This window comes from Schistocerca cancellata, chromosome 5 (genome assembly GCF_023864275.1).
Source record: "Schistocerca cancellata isolate TAMUIC-IGC-003103 chromosome 5, iqSchCanc2.1, whole genome shotgun sequence".
Taxonomy (NCBI): Eukaryota; Metazoa; Arthropoda; class Insecta; order Orthoptera; family Acrididae; genus Schistocerca; species Schistocerca cancellata.
This window is the reverse complement of record NC_064630.1, coordinates 256,308,720-256,329,142: the sequence shown is the minus strand read 5'-3', so window position 1 is coordinate 256,329,142 and position 20,423 is coordinate 256,308,720. Positions and strand designations below refer to the sequence as shown.

The following is a 20,423-nucleotide window of genomic DNA, read 5'->3' as shown; positions in this document are numbered from 1 at the left end:
ATGCTGGACTGCATGGGAATATTCGTCGTCAAAGTTCCGGTCGACCACATCTGACCATTGCAAGAGAGGATCGAGCTATTTTGCAGCAAGCACATCGTAGCTCCTTTATATATGCGCCTACCATCCAACAACAAGTAATGGATTCCCTGCAACATTCTGTGCTGGGGACTTGTAACAGCCAGACTGAGGAATAATCGTCTAATGTGTAGGCTGTCGTCAATACCAGAGCACAAACTGCTGCATTTAGAGCGGTATCGCGACCGAGAAACATGGACAGCTGATGAATGGTGTCACATTGTGTTCAGCAACGAGTCGCACTTCTGTATCACCACGGATGGCCAACGTCGGCGAATATGGCGGTGACCTGGGGAGACGTCCCATTCTTTCAATGTTTTGAAGAGACTCAGTGGTGTTACTCGTGGCGTCATGGTGTGGGAACCTTCGGGTATGACGTCAAGCCACGGCTGAAGTGACTGAAATAACTCTGATGGCAGAACGGTATGTCACGCACATGCTGGGTCCCTAGTGTGTTACTGCTAAAGCGACAGCATCGTGATGTCACTTTTCAATAACACAGTGCTCATACCAACAAGGCACATGTCTTAATGAACTATCTGCATGATGCTGAGACACCAAGATCCCCAGAATTACCTCCGGACCACGGGGTGTAGCCCCGTGGTCTCAGGCGCCTTGACACGGTTCGCGGGGCTCCGCCCATCGGAGTTTCGAGTCCTCCCTTGGGCATGGGTGTGTATGTTGTCAGCGTAAGTTAGTTTAGGTTAGGTTAAGTAATGTGTAAGCCTAGGGACCGATGACCTCAGCAGTTTGGTCCCATAAGAACTTACCACCACATTACCTCCGATAGAACATATTTGCGACCAGTATCCAGGTTGTCAAGGGCCAGTTACAACAGTTGTGGGCCAGCTTGTTTAGGAGAGGAGGCAACGGATTTACGACACCCTTTTCCAAACGAATCAGTGCATTCATCCACGCCAGAGCGGGTGCAGCGGCATACTGATAAGTGGGCTTATACTGCCAAATTATTTTTAAATTTGGCTCAAAATTGTAATCACTAAAATAACACCACGTACCATCTCACCACGAAGTTTCAATACGGTTTCTCCTCCCCTTCCCCTTTTTGTCAGGCAGTGCATATATTCCAGAATGAGGTTCTCACTCTGTAGCGGAGTGTGCGCTGATATGAAACTTCCTGCCATATTAAAACTGTGTGCCGGACCGAGACTCGAACTCGTGACCTTCTCCTTTTGCGGGAAAGTGCTCTACCGACTGAGCTCCCCAAGCACCAAGCACGACCCACGACCCGTCCTCAAAGTTTCAATTCTGCCCGTACCTCGTCTCCCACCTTCCAAGAGCACTTGCCCACGACAGGCAAAGGTCCCGAGTTCGAGTCTCGGTCCGGCACACAGTTTTAATCTGCCTGGAAGTTTCATTGCATATATTAGCTGTCAAAATCCAAAGCTTTTTCAACAGGTCTCTGTAGTGTGTTCTACAGCTAATCCGACATTACTTCTTGCAGCATCTTTCTGTATTATGAAGATACAATCTGCATAACTTGTTAGTAAATCTAGAAATGCAGAATGAAATAGTTTCTTCATTTTTAAATCGTCTATATTTTGCAGCAGTCATGCGTGCTGAAAATGCTCTGAGGTGACGAAATTCAGGGAATAGATCCTAATATCATAATGGAAATCCTTTTGCCCAGCGTACTGCAGCAGTTCGACATGGCATGGACTCCACAGTTCGTTGGAAGACCCCTGCAGATATACTGAGCCATACTGATACTAGAGCCGTTAATAATTGCGAAAGTGTTGCGGGTGGAAGAGTTTGTGCACAAACTGACCTGTCGGTGATCTCCTATAAATGTTCGACGGGATTCCTGTCGGGCAATCTGGGTGATCAAATCATTCGCTCGAATGTTCTTCAAGACATCGCGAACAATTGTGGCTCAGTGACATGACGCATGGTCGTCCTTCAAAAATCCATCGTTGTTTGGGAACATGAAGTCCTTGGATGGTTGCAAATATTCTCTAAGAAGCCAAAAATAAACATTTCCAGTCAATGAATCACTCAGTTTGAAAAAAAAAAAGGTTCAAATGGCTCTGAGCACTATGGGACTTAACATCTATGGTCATCAGTCCGCTAGAACTTAGAACTACTTAAACCTAACTAACCTAAGGACATCACACAACACCCAGTCATCACGAGACAGGGAAAATCCCTGACCCCGCCGGGAATCGAACCCGGGAACAGTTTGACCATAGTACCCAGTACGCACCAGTGCCCTGTTGACAACTGGGGTCCACGGTTTCGTGTGGGCCGCGCCACCATCAGCTCTCACCAACTGAAACAGGGAGTCAGCTGACCAGCCCACGGTTTTCCAGTCATCTACGATCCAACCGATGTGGTCACGAGTCCAGAATATGCGCTGCAGGCGATGTCGCGCCACTCGTGTCGGTCTTACTGCTGCCATAGCCGATTAACGCCAAATTTAGCCGCTCTGCTCTAACGGACATGTTCGTCGTACGTGCCGTATTGATTTCTGCTCTTATTACACGCAGTATTTCTTGTATGTTAACACTGATAACTCTAGGCAAACGCCGCTGCTCTCGGTCGTTAAGTGAAGGCCGTTGGCCGCTGCGTTGTCTGTTGCGAGAGGTAATGCCTGAAATTTGGTATTATAGGCACACTCTTGACAGTGAGGATCTCGGAACATTGAATTCGCTAACGATTTCCGAAATGGACTGTCCCATGCGTCTATCCCTATCTGCAATTCGGCGTTCAAAGTCTGATAGTTACCGTCGCTCGGCCATATTCTCGTCATAAACCTTTTCACATGAATCACCTGAGTACAAGTGACAGCTCCGCCAATATAGTGCCCTTTATGCCTCAATTACTCGATACTACAGCCATCTGAATAAGAGCATATCGCTGTCCCTTTCGCCATCTCAGGGTGTAGATGAACTAAGATGCTTTATTAATTTTTCAGCAGTGGATTTTCCAGTTACTTTATTGCGACTGCAAATAGACCACGATGTTAACAGTTTTTACACTTTGTATTCCGATGTTTGAGAAGACTGTTTTTATAGCTTGTGGAGTTTTATGACAATTAGTGAATCGCATGTACTGAGTTATTTAGAATTGTAATGATGTAATTGCCGCCATCCATACAATTATATTTTTAGATATTTCGCAAGCTACCCTTTAAGTAAGAGGACTGGTCTGTCATCACCAATAAAGCGTTTCCGAGCTGGTGATCGCGTCGCCATGTTATTTCGGACTTGCCTGCAAGTGACCTTGCTCAGGGTGTTGTATTTACTACAGTAATATGACAAAGGGTTTACATAACAGAACCGTTTTATTAAAGGGGGCTGGTAATACTTCTTTATTTCAGTACTTGTATCCTCTGCAGAAGGGGGAAAATTTTCAAATGGAGGTCATTAATGTATATCACAAACATAAGACCTAAAATAGAACCTTGAAGTTCACCACGTCTGATTGCTTCAAATTTTGAATGACTGTTGCTGTATGGTCGGTACGGAACTAATACCCTCTGCTTTCTGTGAGACAGATTAGATAGATTGTGTTTCACAATATTTTAACTTTTGCGCGATTATATTATTTCAGTGCTGCACAATTTTATTGACAGTTGCTTCCAAATGCTTACATTTTGCCACTTTTAGCATCTGAAAACAGTCGATGTTACCATTTCATTCTACCAACACACGAGATGTTCCTGTCAGTGCGTATGTTGAAGATGGTCAGTGAAAGACCCAACCAACTAATCAACTAGCCACCAGACGTCTTGAGAAGCCCGTGGGGCGTCAACCTCGTTTCCCCGAGGCAGAATGTAGCGTATTTATAGCAACTTTCGCAATATGCTCCCCGCTTATTCCGTCCAATATTACAGTCCGCCTGCCGAAGCAGGCGGAAAGAACTATTCGGCCCGAAGATAACGGCCTAACTGAGTAGGAATAACATGGTGTACGTTATGCGAGTGTGCAAGAACATATAGCTACTTGGCTACGTATAGTTTTGCGTTTAGTTTTAGCAGTGTGTTAAAGTATGAAAGAGTCAGCTACGGTGCTTACTGTATTTCCGTTGTAACTGCTTAAAAATACCTTTAAAACACCGACGCAGTTCTGCTTATTTGAGAAGACAATGTCATATGGAAAATTCCAAACAGCAACTTCATTGGTGACAGCCAGAAACCGCGCCTTACACCAATCCGTAGATCTGTGTTTTCATTGCGCATTGCCGTCAGTGTTCTTTCAATTTCCAATGATGAACCACTTCCTCAGCGTACAGTGCACTGTATAATACAGGGCGATTATAATTAAACTTTCAAAACGCTGTCAGAAAGCTGGTCAGGATGACGTCAAATGGCAACGGAATATTATCAGAGAAGGGGGAAAACGTACGGCAGAAGAAAAAAAATAGTTTGAAAATTGATCAATAGATAGCGTTGCATGTGTCAGAATACGTAAATGAAAACACCTGTCATGCGCACGACCCATTGAAGTTGGTATAAACACGCCGGGTACACGGCTTTTCCTCCTTTGGCGTCTGCGACGTTCGCCATGACTGTCTCAACGTAGAATCGCGCTCTTCTTGTAAAACTGTATTACAAAAATGGTGACTGTGCATACGCCGCTCTGCGGAAGTTCCGGACACTGAAAGGTTTGAAAAAAGGCGTTGGTACGACGGCTGCTGTGAGTTTGGAGAAAATGATTCGGAATTCGAAAACATGGGTTCTTTTGGTGTGCAACCTGGTAGAGGGAAGAAACGAATTGATTCGACGTCCATGGAAGCAGTGACCACAGCAATGCAGGAAAAGACGAGTGGTGGCGTGCAAACGTGTAGTGCACGGAGAATTGGACGAACATTGGACATACCCGTGAGCAAGGTGCGTAAAATCCTACGAAACATCCTTCTTTGCTATCCATTCAAAAATTACCATGTACACGAATTGCTTCCTGTTGACCTGCCAGCAAGAGAGACCTTTGCTTTAGAATTCCTCGCTCGCACAGAAGTGGACAATGAATGTCCGTGGAAGATTTTATGGACAGACGAAGCCCACTTCCATATGACAGGATTTGTCAATACACAGAATTGTCGAATATGGGCAACGGAAAATACACTCGCAAATCAACCAGTACCACTTCATCTTGAAAAGGTCACTGTGTGGTGCGGGTTTACGGCATCATTTATCATAGTGCCATACTTTTTAGAAGAGACAGGTGCTTCCTTACCTGCACCGTCACTGGTAAGCGCTATGAATGTCTTTTGCGCAACCATGTCATTCCAGCTCTCCAACAGCGTGGATGTGTCGATGGGATCATTTTTGGGCAAGATGGCGCACCTCCGCTCGTTGTAAATCCAGTTAAACAGCTGCTGAAGCGCCATTTCGGGAATGCTAGAATTATCAGCCGCCATTCCCCTACAGCCTGGCCGTACCGATCACCTGATCTTAATCTGTGTGACATCCTGGCTGGTGGGCTATCTGAAAGACGTTGTGTTCAGTGTTAAGATTGCATTGAAGGCACGCATTGCGCGACACATTCTGAACGTGACCTCGGAAACACTTCGATCAGTTGTGGTACATGCTGTTTCTCGATTTCAACTTGTTGCAGAAAACGGTGGACAGCATATTGAACGTGTTTTGCGCCAGTCACACGGAAATTAATAATCCGATTTGATTTTGATCGATGCTTTTTATGCGGTTTTTGCCTCAGGACAATTAAAAACCGATTTTTCCCATCCAATGTGATATGACCTTGCCGTTGTGGATGGGCTTACGTAACTAACAGTTTCTCTCTCGTACACCCATGCACACTGAATAGCACAGTTTGTTTAACGTCAAACGCACACCTAAGGCATGTTTCTACAGCGGTTTGAAAATTTGATTCATTTGTCATTTGTAGGCGACCACTATTAAATTCTGACGCTTATAGCGCCATCTATTGCTACATTTTGTAACTATTTATTTTTCTTCTTCATACGTTTCTCTCCTTCTCCGACAATATTCCGTTGCAATTTGACGTTATTCTGACCAGTGGTGTTATTTCTACAGCGGTTTGAAAATTTAACTTTAATTATAGTCACCGTGTATATTACAGTATAATACAGCAAACACGAAACAGACACAGAAATAACAAGTTAATTGGTGTCTTCATCTATCAGTTTTCAGTTATTTTCTCTTTCACTCTTTTTTAATTTTTTTTATATTTTTTAGTTCTCTGTTCCATTTTTGTATATCAGCTCGCCACTATGTGCACACTTGCGTCAACTAGAAAGATTCTCACCAGGCTACTCCAAACGCTATCTCCAGGCCAATAATGCCACACGATAATTCTATTTCATTCCGTAATCATCTCAAATTCACAGTGACAAGGTTTCCGTCATTCCCCTAAATTTCGTAAGACAAATGGTGGGGTCGTTACTTTTTTAAACTAAACGGCCAATTTCATTTTCCAATTCGTGATTGCGTTTAGTCTCGTCGTCTAAAAGATGTTAAACCCTGATCTTGCTTTTCCTTTCTTCTTCCGACACGTGATTCAGTTCGACAACAAACGAACCTACAAAACTTTCCCAACAGACATAGTAAAGTCAAAAATAAAGTCTCAACAGATAAAATTCTACGTTCAGAAGAAAACACTCCATTAGGATTGCCAAGGCAACAGTGAAGAGGAAAAGTGGGAAAAGGATCAGTTCTGCATTTTAGAGGTAAACCTAAAGGTTCCCTAATTCAGCTGAAATCAGTCATAGATGAAAGCGTGATCTAGACTGTTTAGTTGATTAAATAATGAAAAAAGACCCAAGAGTTATTTTTGTGACAAAATGCCACCTTTCTGTAAATCAGCGAAAACGTAGTCCAGCTATCATAGCAAAATTTGAAACTTGCAGGCAGATTACATCTTACTGCCAGAACACGACTCGAAACCGGCACATATTTTTACCGCAGTGCTAGGAAGTTTCACAAGGTCGCACACTCCACTACAGCCCGAAAGGTTCGTCCTGGAATGCGAACGAGCGTAACAGCACTGGGAACTAATTATCTGTGCAGGTTAGAATTTGTGTCTGGTACAATTGGTGCTAGCATAGTATACTAAGTTCAGACTATATGAATACGTAATTGAAATAAATCGCTATTTTTTGAACGACTCTGAACTCCAGTAAGAAGTTCACTTTGTAATGGCATTAAACCAAAGAGGTATTTAATTTGTACATTAGATATTACTCGTCAGGCTGCGTCGGTCAATATGCGTTGGTATTGACTCCTTTCGTTGCCCTGGTGGGCTTGGCACTAACGTAAGTGAAAATGTACGTTTTCAACGGACAAAATGAACTTCATGTAGGGAAACCATGAAAGAAATAATATACATGTGCTGCAATTAGGGCTGCAGTTTTCTGGTAAATGATCGTATGGATATCATTTTGTTGGACTTGCAGTATATTGTAAGTTGTGACTTGCCCGCCCGGTTGGCCGTGCGTTCTAACCCACGGCTTTCCAGGCGGGAAGGAGCGCCTGGTCCCCGGCACGAATCCGCCCGGCGGTTTTGTGTCGAGGTCCGGTGAGCCGGCCAGTCTGTGGATGGTTTTTAGGCGGTTTTTCATCTGCCTCGGCAAATGCGGACTGGTTCCCCTTATTCCGCCTCAGTTACACTATGTCGGCGATTGCTGCGCAAACAACTTCTCCACGTACGAATACACCACCATTACTCTACCACGTAAACATAGGGGTTACACTCGTCTGGTGTGAGACCCTGGGGTGAAGTGGACTGCCGTAGTCGTCGTGGGGTTGTGGACCACTGTGGCTGCGGCGGGGACGAAGCCTCTCCGTTGTTTCTAGGTCCCCAGTTAACATACAATACAAGTTGTGACTTAATTTTTCTCTCTGAGAGAATGACTGCTGAGCATCTGAAACTGACCCGCGGTGCCATGGTTGTACTGGTTGCAGAAACATTAAGATAAGTAACAGCCTCTACGTCTCACAGCGACTACTCGTATATGCGTCTGGGCACAGACAATGTATTAGCATTCAGTGAGTGTTTTGCTTGAAGTCTTTGTTCTATTAGTTTACTACGCTGGCAGCACGTAAACCCTTGATAATTTTTGTGGTATGAGCGTTATTCCCTGCCTAAGGTTTCGTCTCCAGATGTTGGAGATATCAGAGGCTATAAAGACACAGCCAGTTATTTGAGTTTGAATATAGTCCTCCTTCTGAACAAGACTCGGAAGGCGCAATGGAATCGACCGACCGCCGTGTCATCCTCAGATGATAGGCGCCACTTGATGTGGATGTAGAGCGGCAGGTGGTCAGCACACCGCTCTCCCGGTCGTTGTTAGTGTTCGATACCGGAGCCGCTGCGTCTCAATGAAGTAGCTCCTCAGTTGGTCTCACAAGGGCTGAATGTACCCTGCTTGCCAACAGCACTCGGCAGACCCGGACGGTCACCCATCCACTTCGACGATCCCACAAGAACTGCTCTTAACTACGCGGCGAGGTCGTTGGCTTTGAAACTACGATCTAAGTCTTTATAGCATCTGATGATGTTTCCAGCATTAGGAGCAAAAACGTTAAGTGCAGGAACATGCCTAGACCATGGCGTAGAGCCCATATAAAAAATATCACCAAGGATGCACTGATTGCGGTGTGTGGAGTTTTTTGTTATCGCTGGCGACCTCATCCATCTCAGTCATAAATGGCGACAAATATGGATCCACCAAGCGTCACTATGAGTACAAACCGATCTAAACAAGCGCAATAAATCAGAACACTTTGATTTGTCTCAGTGGAGACGGGAGACAGCTATTACGATTCTCAAACACCAAAAAAAAAAAAAAAAAAAAAAAAAAAAAAAAAAAAAAAAAAAAAAAAGCGCGATCCATTTTGCAATCGCGACGAGACATCCAAATCATCGAATATATTTCGCTGGAGTGTAGCTTAGCATCATATCCAGGCAATGCAAATGACGCCCTGACGCTAATCGAGAGTTCTTTTGACTATTTCTGTTCTATGTTTCATCTATTTGTCGTTAGTAGCACGGTTTTACACCTGCTGCTAAATGTGTTATAATATCCTGTGTCCCGCCATGAGCTAAATTAACAGATAATATTAGCAATTTATTGAGGAATGGAACCATAGACGTTGATCGTGACATCTGAGCGGTCAACAAGCCTCATTCAATAATTTTATGACACTCGTAATCCAGCTGTTGTTACAGACTCACTGCAGCGGGTCAGGGCCTGGAGATTTATCTTGACAGCTCGCGTCCGTCTTCAGGCTATACTTGGCTCGATAAGAAGTGCGTCAGATGATACGACTCGGGAGCGCTTGTATAACTAACACATCGCCTGCTGAACAGTAAGTACCTCATGTGTATTCATTGGGGAAACAGCTTTTCACAGCGTTTCCCGTTAAGGATGACTTTCTGGATAATGCGTATGGCTGGGTATTAACGCTTGCATCCACATAGATAAAGTTAAGAAGTGTAGTTTATGCGAGGGGGAGTCTAATGGGATTAAGGAGTACGTGAACTTCAATGACACAGATTGACCAGAAACAAATATAACGTTGAGCGAGTCGTAAGGCGGAATACCAGGACTGGTTAAGACCTCAGAGTATATAAACTGTCTATCCTAATCAGCAGCATTCTGGAATACACGGTATGACGCTGTTGTAACGTGAAAAAATCATTATGCAGTAATTATGAGAAAATCAGATTCACCTCCACTTAACGTAGTGAATCGCACTCCGCCTTAATTATCTATGAATCCAATGCAGTTTGAATAAACTTGACTTTAAAAAAATCCAGCTGTATACGATTACAGTATGTGTGATATCTATTCATTTCACGTGGACACAAGACTGATACATGACGCAGTAAAGTTTCATCTGTTTGAAAAAATCTGACAGCCTACGGTGCACATGTAAAACGGTTTTAGCTTTCAGAATGTACGTCAAACTCTGGACCCACAGGTGGAGAAACTAATGGTATTGATGATGGCGATTAGCCAGTCGCACCGTCCGCCTGGATTCTTAGTCAAGTGGAGCAGGCTACGTGCTGTCACCGATTTCAGCGACTTATTCCATTTCTCTTCCATAATCATCCAAAACAACACTATATTGCACAGACACTCAACAGTTGTCTGCCAGATAAATATACAACTGACATATCAAGACTACTTAAATTAACTTATGCTACGAGCAACACACACAGACGCATGCCCGTGGGAGGACTCCGGTGGGAGGGGCCGCGTAATCCGTGACATAGCGCCTCTAACCGCGCGGCCTTAAGCCAAGTCTTCAGATACAGCCTTCCATGCAGTCCTGTCATTTGCTATCCTCTTCGTCGTCTTGTAATTGTTTTCTAGCCTTATACTATTCACTATTTGAAATCTTCTGCGTCCTCTTCTTCGTCTTCCATTCAATGTTCCTTCCACAGCATCAATCAGTAAAAAACCTCTTCCCATCTAATGTCCTAGCCATTTGTGTATTCCTGATTACTTTTATAATTTCTCTCTCTTTCCAACACCTCATTTCTCAATTGGTCTCCCCATTTTATCCTTTAAATCCTCCTCCAAACGTACAACTCATATACTTCTATCCTTCTTTCTTCCTCTTTCCTCACTGTCCATGTCATAGCTCCGTATAATGCCACGTCCCATATAAAATACTTTGCCAACATCTTCCTCAGATCCCTGTTCATGTTCCCACATAGAAATCTCCTCTTATCATCAAATGCTACCTTGGCAACTGTTAAAGCCTCTCTTACCTCTTTACTGCATCTCATGTCTTCCGTAATAATGCTTTCCCTATATCTTAAAGCACTAAATTGTTCTATATCTTCTTATCCTAGCTTTATAGTTGTTCTTACTTTTCTTGTACTTATCACCATAGATTTTGTCTTTTTCTTATTAATTCTCATTCCGATGATATGCTAACCTTTTCTTATTCCGTCTTCATCTTGATTCTACACGTGTTCCGTAATACTTTGTAGGCGGTAGACATCACTAAATATTGAACATGGTGTATCGATTCCTTATAGTAAATAAATAGAAATTTCAACAGTGAGTACCTCATAGTTAACGTTCGCTTACGTGCGCTACAAATCATTAAAATATCGACTTATTCTGTGTTTACAGTATAGCAGAAAAAATACACGATTAAATTTTTAGGTGTTTTGAGTGTGTACAGGGTGCGAGATTTAACACATAGGGCTGACACCTCTGGCAGCAACAATGGCCAAAACCCGGCTGGGTAATGGATCGAACTGAGCTTGGATGACAGGCATAAGTACCTTAATCCGCGCTGTTTTAACTCTGTGCCAAATTTGATTAGTCGTCATGATCGCCGAGTAATGGCATGTCAACCGCCCAACAAACCATTACCAGACGGCTTCAGTGGGCGAGAGATCTCGAGAATGTGCTGGCGAGAGTAATAATCGAACGTCTTCTATTTCGAACTAGGTCAGGATAACACGGGTAAAAATGTGGTCTTGCGTTATCTTGTTGAAAGATAACGTTACAGAGACTTCGAAGCTAGAGCACAGACACCACCCTTGACAAGTGTAACGCATGCTGTCCTAATTAGGGGCTATGCGAACCAGAAGTGGTATTAGGAACCTAATGGTATCGCAAAGTATTATGCTGGATGCTGAGCTCGTATGACGATGATGAATGAAATGTGGTAACGTTTTCCTCAGCATCTCCACACATGGATACATCCATCGTGATGATACAGTCAGACTCGTTTGAAAAAATGGTTGTGGTACCACCCCAGGGTCCAGTGTTGTCTGGCGCACTGCTGTCGGTGTGTCATCTCTGTTGCTTTGTCATGGGGTGTGGCAACAATGTTCGCCATGCTGACTGTTCGTGGTGCCCGAGACACCATCGAACTGTCGGTGTGGCAACTTTTATCGCTACAAAAAGCCCATTTCGTGACCAACGGTACGTGACGTGCCTGTACGATCCTGCATGGGCGAACAAACAACACGTATGTATTCTCGGGTGCTAGTCACGTGGTATCGTTGAGCTCTTGCATGGCGTCGAGTATGGCGAACCTGAATCTATCGATTCCATATTCTACATCTACATGACTACTCAGCAAGGCACATGACGGTACTTTTGGTACAGCCAACTGATCCCCGCTTTCCTGTTCCATCCGCGAATGATGCGTGGGAAGAATGATTGTGGGCAAGCATCTGTATTAGCTCTAATTTCTCGAATTTTCTCGTTGTGGTCATTTCGCGAGACATATATGGGAGTAAATAATATGTTGTCCGACTCTTCCCGGAAATACTCTCTCGAAATTTGAATAGCAAACCTATATATGATGCACAACTCATCTCTAGTACCGTTAGCCACTGGAGTACGTTAAGCATCTCTGTGACGTCCTCGCGCCGACGAAACGATCCCGTGACGAAACATGCCACTCTTGGTTGGATCTTCTCAATCACTTTTATCAGTCCTACTTGGTAAGGGTCCCAGATTGATGAACAGCACCTTGTGAGCCACATCTGTAGTGGATGAGTTACATTTCCTTAAGATTTTTCCTATGAATCTCAGTCTGGCATCTGCTTTTCTGACTATTTAACAGTAGTGGATTCTTTTCCTATGCATACACCATATGTTACATTGGTTTATGTTCAGGATCAATTGCCAGTTCCTCCACCGTTATAGGCAACTGCATCGCCTGCGAATAGCGTTAAAGAGTTTTCGACGCTTCCTACTGGATCATTTACATAAACTGTAAACAGGAATGGTCCACTAACGCTTCCTTGGGTATTCCGGAAAATACTTTCACATCTGTCGATTTTGTTCCATTACGAGCGATCTTTTGAGTTCTATCTGTAAGAAAGTATTGAATCCAGTCGAAAATGTCGTCCAGTACTCAGTAAGCTTGTATATTTTTTCACTAAAAGGCAGCGTGGAACGGTTTCAAACGCCTTTCTGAAGTCGAAGAACACGGTATCAACCTGGGCCCCGACGTCTGAGGCGCTGTGGCTCTTATGGAGGAACAGAGCGAGTGGATTTTCGCACGATCTCCGTTTGCGGAATCCACGTTGATTTTTATGGAGTGGATTCTCGTTCTCCAAAAAGTCATAGCACATAAGCATAAATCGTTCCATAATTCTACAACAGACTGTCGTCGATGATGTAGGTCTATCTGTCCTACAACCCTTCTTGAAACCGTGAATGACCCGCGCTTTTTTCCAGTCGCTGCGTACCCTTCGCTGTACAAACGACCTACGTTGTTTGCATGACAGTCGTGCAATTCCAACCATCGTGAGAAGCAATACTGCGTAACGACACTAGATAGGTCAAGACACTGTCATTGTCGAACTGTGACACTTGGCAGTCGTTCTCCTTTTTGCACTATCCCCTCACCAAGGAACAACATTCAAATACGATTTCTGAATGAGTAACCTGCTGCGTAATCCTTCCTTATATCCAGCATGTAGATGATGTTAGTATACGTACTCTGTGCGGTTGCGCTGAAATGCAAGCATGTAGTGCACTTCATATCAGTTTGACGTTTCTTGCATGTCGTCTTCATAGCGCCGGAATTTTAATGGAAACTAATGTATATCTGGAGAGTGTGTCTTAAGTTGGCGCGAAGCCGAGGCTCGCTGTATCGAAATAGAACACATCGAATGTTGCAGATTAATATCGGAGTGAACAAAAAATGAAACCTGACAAACTCAAAATGGAGAGAAATGGGTGGAGAAGTAAGGATTGGGGAATTATTGTTTTAAAAGATAGTACCCCTGCTTTTGCCTTAGTGAAACCAGTGTAAACTTAAATCTGAATGACCAGTAGGCTATCTGAATTGCCCTTCGGAATGCGGGTGTAGTGTCTCACCACCTCGTTCCATGTGTGGAGAACGATGGTTTTATTACAAGTGTATGCGGATACGTATGAAAGTCTTAGAAGCAAATTGTCTGCAGTAATTAATAGCAACTGACTGAAAACAAAACTGTGGATCATATTTCGAGGGATAGTTGTTTATGTTGTTGCTGCAGTTTCCAAACGCACAGTAGGAAGAGTGCAGCACGCAAAAGCAGGGAATCCTGTGCGAGTCCTGGCAAGGCGTACAGTTTTAGCCTGTGGTGAACATTGCACCAAAAGCACAGATCATTAACGTGTAGTAAATTTCAGCTGGGTTTGTGGCATCAATAAAATATACCAGTTGTTCATAGTAATACTCAAACGATGACACGCTAAACAATGAATCAAATTATAAACGCGTGCAGTTAACAAGGTGCAGCAGGGCACAATTGCTTCGGCTGTCGGGAACACTAGGAAAACCAAAAGCAGTGGCACTAAGGCTAAAAAGGGACATACGACACTGTTTTACCGGAATATGTATTTTAAAGCATGTGTTTATAAACGAAAATCCAGTGCAGTCGGTAGCCTGACGGTCCTAATGTTTGCAGATGACATGGTGTATTAATTTAGAGCTGTGGCTGATTTCGTTTTGCGACCACAGGGCACACGCAATGTAAACAAAAACTAAAATGCATTAGTTATTAAGATAACAACAAAATCCGATGTAAAATATTTCTTAACCTAAATGAAATCTGTATGTACGTACTTAATGAAAAATGAAAGACAAAAACCATTGATGATGCCACAGTTGTGGTGAAATATGTTTGGATATTAAAGCAAAATATTAAATGTTTACTTGGAAAAAGGCGAACCTATCTTTAATTCATAATTACTACATTAGAGTGTTTGTACCAATTGCCGTTTGTAAAATAGAGCGCAATGGTAGTGTGATGAGACTGTCTTTGGGCACAACAAACCTCATTCTAGAAGGGAAATGCCTGATTTTAAACGTTTATTTCCGAGCATTACATTAGGAATGGGTCCGCTAACATATTCCCCTTGGCGTGGTTAAAAACGCTACGATATAAGGAACAAATTGCTACAAGGGGTCACTGTCGCCCTGAATGGATTCCGACTGAACGCACTGGAGATGTTTCCATTGCAGGGGCATGAGTGAAACAACACGCAAGCCAACCGTTTTCACTCCTGCACCCTAGCGTGTCCACTTACAATCGATGAATAGACAGAAACCTCGTACTTTGCAGTTGCATGAATGGCATTTCAGCTTAAATGGACATCCAAGTTTTGGCGTACGCTCTACATCCTAATGAGGACTCTACCATCACCAGTCCTAGTTTCCAAGATGACAATTCTCTCGTCCGCATGGCTGTAAATACGACTGCTTGTCCGAAGGGACACTCGGGAGCAATCATTTATGAAAACGCAAAGCCAGAAGATTTGAATCGCGCTGAAAGTCTTTGGGATTGTCTGGCGCAAAGCGACATATCATACGAATGATATCCATGCAATCTCGCCGTCTATGAGGTGTTGCGGCAGGATCGGTTAGCCGAAGAAATTATCTATAAACCAGAAAATTACCCAGGGCATCTAAAGTATCGTGGTTCAACTAGCCCGTGAGAGTGTCACTCGGTATTAGGACACAGATGATACTTACTTGATCTGGCTATACCCATCTGATTTCTCCAGATATACTAACAATGAACTGTCGAAACAACGTGACACCTAATATTTATTGTGTTATGTAGTTTGGGTCGCAGTCACAAAATAGCTTTTTCTAGTGATTTACACTGATGTTGCAATAGGCTCACGTTAAATATAAAATAGAAAGCGTACGGAGTTAAACACAGGAGGCTGTCAGTCTACTGATCATTGGTAGTATGCTTGAATACATGCAGTACATCATTGGAAATAACTGTAACAAAAAGCTTGTATGACGTGTGCTGGTATGTTGTTCCAGTTTCTGACAGCCAAAATAGGTTACAGAGGAGGTTACTATCTCTATCTGACGTGATGACTATACGAAAATGCTGGCGATATTCTGACAGTGTTGCAGAAACTTAGTTTCAGATTTCAGCTGATTATAAATGAGAAATTCAGGAATTACAGATCGGCTGAAGACACGGAAATGATCATACATCCCACACTCGGTTCGGGAAGAGGACGTTGAGAACAAATGGCAGTGTCACAAAATGGCATAGTGTTGTCTATTGAATATTTCACAGCACGTGTACGTTAAGTGCCCTAATATTAGTTTGCTATTACGTAAGTAATTAATCTGAGTCAGATGAATTTATATCTCTTTGCAGAAAGAACTACTAATTTTTTTCTCATTTTAAAACCATTTTATTGTGGTAACACGCGTCTACACTAAAACATAACAGTGTTCTGTCAACAGAGGTGCTGGCATCCACCAGAAGCGGACACGACAAATCGCCGTTGTTCACATAGCGTTATCCAAGAACGTTTATCTTCGAAAATTCACTTTGACGGTCAGAAAGAATGAAATACGAAGTGTCCTGTTCATTAAAACTTAACGACACAGCATAACATCCAGTTGCTTTCAAATCGGGTCGTTATACACTCAGGGATGGAAACAAGTACTTAGAAAGCTGAAGTAAGGAGCCACGCGACGCAACAATGAGTTTGGCACCTACCTTGGTCCGTATGCTGTCGTGCATTGTGAAGGCTCAGGCAGACGTAACCTGCGGCACCCACTGAGAACCGTCGTGCATCGGCAACTGGCGGGAGTCGGCGCGCCCGCTCTGCCACACAACTTAACGCCGCGCTCTACCCCAGCGCCGCGCCGCGGTGTTTCGGGAAACTCGAGCTCCAGGGGGCATTCTCGCAACGCTGACGTCCCGCGGAAGTTGAGAGCGACGATTCATCGACGCTAGGCAAAAAATAGGGCTCTTCGCCGTACTTCCTCCGCATAATTTTTCATCTGGCGAATCACTACTGGCTCACGGAGCTTACTACTCAGTGCACGTGTCAGTATGACCGCCGGGAAGGTGCCCTTAATGATGCCCAAACAAAGAAATCCGCAAGTTTTTTACTTTCTCTATTTCGTAATATTATGTGGTAATAATAAATCCCCTATTCTTTAGACAATCGAATTCTCATGTATAAAACAGATTCCAAGTTCTGATTACCTTACAAATGATTTAATGTGTTAAATATTTTATGTTAAGCAAGCAAGTGATAAAGTTTACAAAATATTTGAAATTATTTTTAAGGTTTGTTGGAAGTCGCAAAGTGCTTTCATTATCTAACAGTGCACGAGTATAGTCAGGGTAATTTGCGCTCCGTTTCATTCAAACGCTAGTTTTTGTCGCTTCTCAGTGTTTTTTGCAAAGTGACGTCTACTGAGCTACGCCGTACAATAATATAGCTATTTTGCAAGTGCATTCAGTGGAATATGTGGATACTTCCTACAAAATTTGTTGCGAATAGTTAGTAGTGAAGAAGTAATATAAGGCGTGTGAGAAAAGTAATGAGACTGACAACACTCGAGTGATCTGACAACACTGTGCTGGTATGTTTGTGTAGACTGGAGTGTCCGTTCCTTCCAGAAGCTCAGTCCGAGTTTCAGCTCTGTACAGTAATAACGCGATTTTTGAGAGCGCCATCATGAAGTTGCATTTTTATTGTTTGTTACAAAAATGGAACAGCGGAATTTAGAGCAAGCTTATGCCATCAAGTATTTGTTAAACTAGGGGAATACGCGAGTGTAACCTTTCAAAAGTTGAAAAAGGCCTTTGGGGAACAACTTCTTTGCCGGCACAACTCATTTTTGGAAAGCCGAGAACACGTTGAAGATGAACCTCGCCCAGAAACACCTTCAACTAAAAATCCTGACGATAACATCGAATGTGTGCGTGCTCTTGGGAGATTGTTACTTCAGGGTAAACTGTCGAACAAGTGTTTAACAAAATTTCCTTGAAGGCTCAGGGAAAGGGAGTTTCGAGTGAAACAAGACATTGCAGACAACTGGAGGCTACATCGTGACAACGCCCCAGGTCACACAGCCACTTCTATCACGGGATTTTTGACCTCGAAAGGCATTCATGTTGTTCCACAGCCCTCGTATTCACACAATCTGACTCCTTGTGACTTTTGTTTTCCCAGAATTGGAAAACGAAAAGGACGCCATTTTGAGACTCTGGAGAATACACAGAAGAATGTGACCTGTCAGTTAAAGCCTTTCAGCGTTGCTACGAAGACTGGAAACAACAACTCCGCCGATGTACAGCTGCTGAAGGGAACTGATTTGTAGGGGACAAATTGCTCTTTGAAAAAAATAAAAACTTTGGTAGATAAAAAGATCAGTCTCATTATTTGTCTCACAAACCTCATAAATTAAAAGGTAATGCCTGATACTGAAGTTTTACTGCATGAACAGCGAGAATGTAGCAAGCGAAAAATTCCTCTTACTTTCATCATTTTGCAGCGCTGTCAGCGAGAAGAAGTTTCTTTAAGATCTAAAATTATACGTAAACTTTTTGGAAGTCTCTAAGTGCTCTTATTCTCAACTACAGGACAAATATAGTCGCCTTCGTCAATTATGCGGCCTCAAGACACGCAGTTTATAACTACAATACTCGTCTGAGTCCGCTAAACCTTCAGCATGAGAGTATACTTCTTAGTGAGTAGATTATGACAGCATTTCAAGTTTTTAAATTTGGTCAGTAATTATATGAGACATTGAAAATTAATATTTTGCTGCCATTGGAACTGGCTAGTTAAATAGTTAATAAGTTAGTTTCATGTTGCATGGATCACATGTGATAAATTATAATGATGAGGAATGAGTCCACTTACTTTCATTTCCGAAACAATTTTGTAAATGTTCTTTTTTCCATAAACAGATGATATTAATTCCCACCCACCATCTTTTCACAGTAAAATAATAGAAGGAAGTTGTAGAGTCAGATAAACTATGTGATCAAAACTACCCGGACACCTGGCTGAAAATGACATACAAATTCGTGGGGCCCTCCACCGGTCATGCTGGAATTCAGTATGGTGTTGGCCCACCCATAGCTTAGATGACAGCTTCCACTCTCGCAGGCATACTTTCCATCAGCTGCTGGAAGGTTTCTTGGGGAATGGCAGCCCTTTCTTTACGGAGTGCTGCACTGAGGAGAGGAATCGATGTCGGTCGGTGAGGCCTGGCACGAAGTTGGTGTTCCAAAACAATCCAAAGGTGTTCTGTAGGACTCAGGTCAGGACTCTGCACAGGCCAGCCCATTACAGGGATGTTATTGTCGTGTAACCACTCCGCCACAGGCCTACATTTTGAACAGGTGCTCGATCTTGTTGAAAGATGCAATCGCCATCCCCGAATTGCTCTTCAACAGTGGGAAGCAAGAAGGTGCTTAAAACTTAAAACATCAATGTAGGCCTATGCTGTGATAGTGCCAAGCAAAACAACAAGAGGCGCGAGCCCCCTCCATGAAAAGCACGACCACACCATAACACCACCGCCTCCGAATTTTACTGCTGGCACTACACACGCTGGCAGACGACGTTCACTGGGCTTTCGCCATATACGCACCTTGCTATCGGATCGCCACACTGTGTACCTTGATTCGTCACTCCACATAAAGTTTTTCCACTTTTCAGTCGTCCAATGTTTATGCTCCTTACATCGAACGAGGCGTCGTTTGGCGTTTACTGGCGTGATGTGTAACTTATGAGCAGCCCCTCGACCATGAAATCCAAGTTTTCTCACCTCCGGCCTAACTGTCATAGTACTTGCAGTGGATCCAGATGCAGTTTGAAATTCCTGTGTGATGGTCTGGATAGATGTCAGCCAATTACATGGCTCAGAGCCATTTTGAATACATTACGACCCTCTCCAACTGTCGGCGATCTCTCTGTCAGTCAACAGACGAGATCGGCCTGTACACTTTTGCGCTGTACGCGTCCCTTCACATTTCCACTTCACTATCACATCGGAAACAGTGGACCTAGGGATGTTTAGGAGTGTGGGAATCTCGCGTAGAGACGTATGACACAAGTGACACCCAGTCACCTGACCACGTTCGAAGTCCGTGAGCTCCGCGGAGCGCCCCATTCTGCTTTCTCACGATGTCTAATGACTACTGAGGTCGCTGATATGGAGTACCTGGCAGTAGGTGGCAGTACAATGCACTTAATATGAAAAACGTATCTTTTGGGGGGGTGTCCTGATACTTTTGATCACATAGTGTAAAATCCTTTATTAGTCAAGATCGCAAGTATATTTTTTTATTGTTAACTAGCTTAGTCTACAGTAATTAGCAATATTCAGATATTTAATACATACAAAGTTATATTTAAGAAAAAATTATATGTAAACTGTTAATATGAAATAGTTTTATCACAAAGGACATATCACATTTTTCTCTGTTTAATGTACATCATCAGTTGTTGGGCCACATCATCAAATGGTTCAAATGGCTCTGAGCACTATGGGACTTAACATCTCAGGTCATCAGTCCCCTAGAACTTAGAACTATTTAAACCTAACTAACCTAAGGACATCACACACATCCATGCCCGAGGCAGGA

The 20,423-nt window shown here is 43.2% G+C and overlaps 1 protein-coding gene across 1 annotated transcript in view; it reads right to left on the bottom strand.

Moving 5' to 3' along the window:
* LOC126187845 (phytanoyl-CoA dioxygenase domain-containing protein 1 homolog) overlaps nt 1-16,662 on the bottom strand; it is a 59,397-nt gene extending 42,735 nt beyond the window's left edge. Inside the window, exon 1 of the mRNA XM_049929156.1 lies at nt 16,527-16,662. Coding sequence (XP_049785113.1) covers nt 16,527-16,550 — 24 coding nt within the window. The 5' untranslated portion in view covers nt 16,551-16,662. The remainder of the gene's footprint in view (nt 1-16,526) is intronic.
* Nucleotides 16,663-20,423: the final 3,761 nt, after the last annotated feature.